Genomic DNA, 6,704 nt, shown 5'->3' on the forward strand with positions numbered 1-6,704 from the left:
ACAATCATAGATATCCGACATTCTTCGTGCATTGCTATATAATCCAAAGCCTTCCATGTTTCTTTCATCAATCATGAAGAACGACACTTTCTAATTGATATAAAAATATTTCTATTTTATGGAGGAGATTTGTTACTTTAGCATTATATGTGAAAATAAATACTCTTAACCACTAGAGCAACAAGACCGAATTCTACTTATCGTTAGTTTTGAATAAAAGGAAATGGAGCTCATTTCCTTATCATCTGGACAACAGATTGGGGAAAGGGCCTGCCGTGTGCAGGAAGGTACTTCCCATCTGCATCCATATAGGAGATTAGAGACAGATGGGAGGACCCCCATGCCATCATCCTGTCCAAAGTCAAGAATCGCTTCTTTTCTTACTTGTTACTACAAACCATCTGACCAAAAAAAAGTACAAACCAAAAGGTGCATGACCAGAAAAATGCTCCTCCCTCCCTTTATTTTGAGTGAAGTGATTTCCGCACAACAGAAGATAGAATAAATCAAAGAGGAATCAAGAGACAAAATTAAAGTGAGCACACGGCAATAAGAAGAGAGCTTTGGATTTATGACAGCATGATAGGATAGGGCTTAAACCCATGTTTGGACACACAAACAAAATTGATACCCCCTAATACGAGTCCCTACCTCATACAATAATAGGACTCCACCTCTTACAGAGTTTTGTGTGTCTATGTAATTGATCATGTAAACAACCCTATTCATTTTGCAATTAAAGTATTCGACTGAGGGGAATCCTATAACTCATGCTTGCAATTCTTCACCTTCTTATCTTTCCCACGAATTCAAAATACAAATCGCGACGAGTTACATACAAACTGTGATCCATAAGAAACATAAAAGCAAAGCTGTATGAGGGGTTATTGTTGATAATCGACGTTCACCTACAAATCATAACTCATAGACCACTCCCACCAACAGAATCAAATGGAATGTTGGATGCGTCAACCAAAAAGTAAAAGCAATTACCACAAGAAAGCCAAAAAGCTCCAAGATTATAATGATAATATAAACAGGACAAGGATACAGCTCACAAGTAAAAAAAGCCAGGAAGAACTCATCGAACAAAATTTCCTCGGCTTTTCTGTTGTTCTATCAACACTCAATGCCATATAAACACTAACCGCCATTTCTGTGAAAAGCCTCACAAGAGCTAACAATGAAAATATTATGCATATAAGAAATATTAAGACACCCTTATTATCTACAGATATCTGCTTCTCCCTCACCCTTTCAACCTCAGATCTGCAAGGTCAATAACAACTTTTATTAGGTTCAAATTATACAACCACCTACACACATAGTTCGCTAGCAAAAACAAGCAGATGCAATCAAACTAGGAATCCTTATTTCTTAAGGTACACCTCATCTGCAATAACATCTGTTTCTTACATTTGCTTCCACTTGCATAGATTTGGTGAAAAACACAATTGAAAAACAAGCACAAGGTTGCCTACCCCTTATATATAAATTAACTTGCTTAAAAAATAATTCACTAAAATAATTTTCACACTTGACTAATTCACGCTGAAATTTACTTAAATTCAAACCAAACAAATTACTGTTCAATGTCTAAAAACATATACTGATTCAAAACACAGTTTTTGGAATTTTCTTTCCTTTTATTTTTGTGTAACTTTCAGGAGGTGCTATAATGGCAGTCTTGTGGGTTTTATGGGCAGGGAGAAACAAGGGGATTTCTGAGGATATGTCTGGTGATGAATTGGACTGTTTATAGGATAAGGTTTGTTTTTGGGCTTCCTTGTGGGCATCTGGTGCTTTTGAGCTTAAAGAGTATTCCTTTTCTATTCTTCTACCAGATTGAAGATCAGCTATGTTCTTGTTGTACGTCTTTCAGCATAAGGCTGATTCTGTACTTTCTTGATAGTACCGGTGGACTTCTTGTTCATTTTTGTACTTTTGGCTTTTAATGTTATAAATAAAACCGTTACTCTGTCAACTCACCACCACATGGATTCACAAAAGAAATATTCAAGAAAAAAAATCTGACCTCAGGAGAGCATTGTCCCTGACTAGATTATTCAATTGCATGGTAACTAAGGACTGCCAAGATCTGAGATTGTGAACATCGTTAGCCTGCAAGGAAAACAAACCATTAGAAAAGTAAAATGCATAATACTACCAAAAAAAAAACAGATAATACTATTATTAACAAGAAGCATAACAAATCTAATAATAGTCAAAATTCTATGACGTAGAATTTCACATACAATGTCTTCCTGGCTTTGAACGAGATTCCTTATGTCTTCTCTGATCTTCTGTAAATCTGTATCTTTCTCTCCCAAATCTTTGTCAAATTCTCCGAAAATACTGCCATATTTTGAAGTAGATTCCTCCAGGTATCGCTCTAGAACTGATAAACTGAAATCTAATGAACGAACTTTCTGCATTAAAATTTTAAGAACAGTGTCCCCAGGCATCCTATTAACTTGTTGATGACGAACTTCTTTGACAGGATCAAGCACTTCACTATTCATCATATCATTATTCACATTAGACCCTCCAGCTGCATATTGGGGTTCCGATTCTTTAACAATATCATGATAAAATTCATCAACCTCAAGGGAGTCTGGGTGGGAGGGTACAGGTTTCTGGTCAACTGTTGCTCCCTCAGAAACAAACGAACTGCTTTCAACAGAAATCAAATCCTCAAGCATTCGCTCAACAGCATCAACTCCATAAAGTTCAATAATACTAAGAGTGCAGTAGAATTCTGAACCATAATGGCTCAAAAGTTTCAACTTTATATATCTCACCCACTTGGGTTGCTGAAGTACAAACCTTTGTACAAGTTTATTATTTGCAGCAGTAACATTCCCAAGAAAGACCCATTCATTTGTTGGATAAGTCAAACTGCCGAGCACCACAAAATCTTTTAAATTAGACGAATAGTGCTCAAGATTAGCTATTTCAATTGTATCTACCAAGGTTTCTTCAGAAAGCTCTATATCGACAAACTTTTCTTCTGCAGAACATGGATTGCGAAGGTACTTGTCTTTGTCTTTGCCTAAGATATTAGAGGCACCCTTAGCTTCCTTGTTGAAAGCCAAGACCTTGGCTCCCTTTGCGGCTGACGCATAATTGTACTCTGCACCACCAGGCTCCACTCTATGTTTTATGCCTCCAGCCTGACCATTTCCAGATTTACTTTTGGAACTAAATGTTTTGCTCTTGAATTCATCAAGACCAAGAGGCACAGCACGAGGCAACCGACCATTCTTTGGAGCATCATTTTCAAGTTTTACACCTGAACCAGCGGTCACCACCTCAGGTTGCTCATCCACAGCTGAGGCATGAAAGATACTTCCTTCAGCTGAGGCACGATGTAGACTTCCTTCAGCTAAATCTTGCTGTCTACTTCCTTCACCGGAGGGATGCTGTTTACTTCCTTCAATAGCAAAGAACTCACCATTTAAACCACCGGTTTCAACCCCATTTGTGCACTCACCTCCAGAAGAGTAGCCCGAATCAGTTTCTTTTTGTATATCATAGTGTTCATCACGATCCAGCTTAGCTTCGTCCCAAGTTGATATACCAACTGGAGATACAGTGGATCCATCTGCATAAACAGAAAAATAGGAAAAAAATAACTCATAAGCATGCATGACCATATATAATATCAAAAGTATAAATAAAAACAAAAAAAACAAAAAGAAGTAAGATCAATACAAGGCCATAAGAGTCACTCTCTTATTTTAATCTATAGCACTGCCGATGACACAAAATAATGTTCTGGTTTTGTCTCTATAAAATCAACATGGCATTCAGGCTGTCTTAAATTAAAAAAACTGCAGGCAATAATTCTTCAATGAACTCACTTGCTCACAAAGGGATGTAAAAGATAGTCCATTTATGATTTTATCAGAGAGATTTTCAGCTAAAATTTCGCTAAGAATATTTCAAAGCTTGCTAGCACTGCAAGCGATCTTAATCTCAGGAATATTCATGCAATTGCAATCTGCAGAAACCTTCCACAACATTTCTTTTAGCGCAAAAATACTGATGTTAAGGGGAAATGGGGTTTCAAACCCAAGACTTCTTTGTCTTTATGGAAGAGCAAACGAGCTTGGTGACAATTCCTTTGATTAAAATAACCATGTGTATTACCTATTTGATCAGAACAAAAAGAGACTTGCAACCAATATTTGGAAAAAATGAAAGTTCCAACCTTGTGCAACATAAGACATTTTATTTTTAAACCCATTCTTCCTCACTCTTTCTCAAATGCAAAACTATTACGGAGATCTATCATTTGGCAATTAACAACATACCACTTCTGCACATAATTTTGAACCCATAGAACCTCTACTAAGTTGACGGAGTCTATTAAAGAGTTCCTAAGCAACACTGTATTTGCACACTATATTCAACAAAAATCAGTTTTTTCAACAGCTTTTTTCAAGACGTGCCTTAAAATTTTAAGCAAAGAAACACCAGAAACTGAAACAGTATTCTCAGTCAATCACAACCAAGATCATAGCTAACCAATTGAACAACAGAAGCAGAATGTAGCACACAACACCACAACATATAAATTACTATGCTGAATCGTTGACCCAAACAAAGGAAAATAGAAAAGAAAGATTGATATGTTCTGTAACAACGAGCTAATTTTCAGGTAAACAAGATTAAGTGAGACCATAGATTCTGAATTATTCCGAGCATCAGAAGAGGTATTGCAACCCAACAAAAAATGTTGATCCAACACATTAGCACTCGAGAAATCATTTCAAACACTCCGTAACAGGTTCTAAGGGGAGCCTACAGAAGAACCTAATAATATTCAGTAAAGAGGTTACCTTTGTATCCATGTCCACGACTGAACCATAAGCTGAAAAGGAAGACAATCCCCCAGAGGACGAAAACTAAAGACAGAGACACCTTATACAAGCGGCTCCTTCCACTGATCCCTAAAGCTCTTCTGTTCAGAAGAGCTCTACGTGATCTCTGCATCGCATAAAAAGCCAGAGATAAGAGTACACCCTGCATAAAAGAAAAACAAAATTTGATTAATCTTCTACTCTCCAAAGTAACAAGGAAATGAAAGAACATACATTTCACCACAAGAGGAAACAACGAATAGGTTACGATGCTTTAAATGGATTTTAAGTCAATGAAGCAATCACAAAACAATAACTTGCACATTCAGCTACATGTTTCTACATTTTCTAGCGAAATCGAAAATACTTAGATTGCAAATGGTGTTTAGATTGAAAACGAAGATAAATGCCTTCACAGTTAAGATAAAATCTTAAATGGTAAAATTCCAATAAAAACAGAGAGAAAAAAATGATACAAGTCACACCCAGTTGAGAAAATGGAAAAGGGTAATCTCCAAAAGAGAAAAATTCACCTTAGCAACCAAGCAAAACTCCCTTTTAATCCTAAAGGAAACAGTGTGTCACCAAGGCTCTGTTTTACAAAAGCTGCTGGAGAAATGAGTAAAACTGACAAAACCCATTTAGCTAAATTAAAGGGCAAGCCAATGCAAACGCTTTTCCATGGATGCCAGCCTGGTTCTGCCCATCAAATTTCAAAAAAAAATTCTTTCTTTTTATAATTAATAAAAATCGAATTATTTATGCGACCAAGTAATTCCTTGAAAAAGAAAAATCCAAAATACATACACACACATTTAAATACATGTATGCAGATCTTAGTCCAATAATTCCAGCTTAAATTGGGTAGGTAACCAAAGATCGGATCCAAATTCAAATTTATTCAAGAAAATATTATAAATAAACAAATAAAAAGCAAGAAAGAACTAGAGAATCACATGCAGATGCAGACCTTCTGGGTTGGTGGAAGCAGTCGGCAATCGTATCGAGATGATCAACAAAATTAACAAGAAAACAAAACACAAAATGGGGGAAAGTGGGGGAATTTTGGAGATTAGCGAAAGCAAGTCAGGAATTGAAGTTCCAAGTCATCGTGCAAGAAGCAGAAGAGCGCAAACAGAGCGTTGATAAGGCGTAGTTTCAGGAGATTGTCGTCAGCGCTTTTGCCTTTGCGTTGAAGAACGTTAAACGTCGTCACCCTTTTTATATACTTCATCGTCCTCATATCACTGTGCGCGTTGTCTGTCTCTTCCTCTCGTAACTGTTTTGCTTTCGATTTGATTTGGCCGAATAGTTGCTTCTTCGTAAAACGCTTTTTAAGTTTTACCCTCTCTCTCTCTCTCCTCTTTCTCTCTCTAAACAGCTGTCTCTTGGATTTTCTCTGTTGTTTGAAATCGCACTGTCCTTCTCCCTCTCTAATTTTTTAGTTTGTTTTTCTACTAATTTTTTGAGTGATACGTTGAAATCATCACACAATTACAAATCTAAATATTATAATATGAGTAGACCATATTGATAATAAGTTACAATATTTATATTTCATAATATAGTGAATTAATAATATCATGTGTCACTATGATTCACACTAAAAATACTTCTCAACTACTTATTTTTAAATTACAGTTTAACACATGTTCATATATAACTCATTAATATAACCCTTAATTTTTTTATTTTTTTTTTGTAAATTGTGATTTGTTTTGCAGGGAGTAATGAGGCATATAACTGTTTTTTTTTTTTTTTTAAGAAAATGAGGCACATAGTTACTTAGTAATACTAATATTTTTTTCACTTGTAAGTTAGAGGTCTTAGATTCGATTA

General features: G+C 35.9%; 1 protein-coding gene across 3 annotated transcripts; it reads right to left on the reverse strand.

Moving 5' to 3' along the window:
- Positions 1-989: 989 nt before the first annotated feature.
- Positions 990-6,291, reverse strand: LOC137728797 (SUN domain-containing protein 4). Of its 3 annotated transcripts, none has more exons than XM_068467563.2 (5): positions 5,836-6,291; positions 4,845-5,028; positions 2,256-3,604; positions 2,036-2,121; positions 990-1,269 (listed from the first exon to the last, which is right to left on the reverse strand). In XM_068467563.2, the coding sequence occupies exons 2-5, from the start codon at positions 4,996-4,998 to the stop codon at positions 1,020-1,022; spliced, it is 1,839 nt and encodes a 612-aa protein (XP_068323664.2). In that variant the 5' UTR covers positions 4,999-5,028; positions 5,836-6,291; the 3' UTR covers positions 990-1,019. The 3 variants fall into 3 exon arrangements, with proteins under 3 accessions (XP_068323664.2, XP_068323665.2, XP_068323666.2); XM_068467564.2 differs by having other exon boundaries at positions 5,822-6,289; XM_068467565.2 differs by having other exon boundaries at positions 5,399-6,156.
- Positions 6,292-6,704: the final 413 nt, after the last annotated feature.

Source organism: Pyrus communis, chromosome 10 (genome assembly GCF_041283825.1).
Source record: "Pyrus communis isolate YQ-2024b chromosome 10, ASM4128382v1, whole genome shotgun sequence".
In the NCBI taxonomy this organism is placed as follows: domain Eukaryota; kingdom Viridiplantae; phylum Streptophyta; class Magnoliopsida; order Rosales; family Rosaceae; genus Pyrus; species Pyrus communis.

Bases quoted from the DNA above. Each gene is read 5' to 3' on its own strand.
- LOC137728797 (XM_068467563.2), bottom strand. From the start codon at position 4,998: ATGCAGAGATCACGTAGAGCTCTTCTGAACAGAAGAGCTTTAGGGATC. The intron at 2,122-2,255 runs GTATGTGAAATT...TTTTCCTTGCAG, and splicing joins TTCAAAGCCAGGAAGACATT to GCTAACGATGTTCACAATCT. The intron at 1,270-2,035 runs GTCAGATTTTTT...TTGACCTTGCAG, and splicing joins AGGGACAATGCTCTCCTGAG to ATCTGAGGTTGAAAGGGTGA.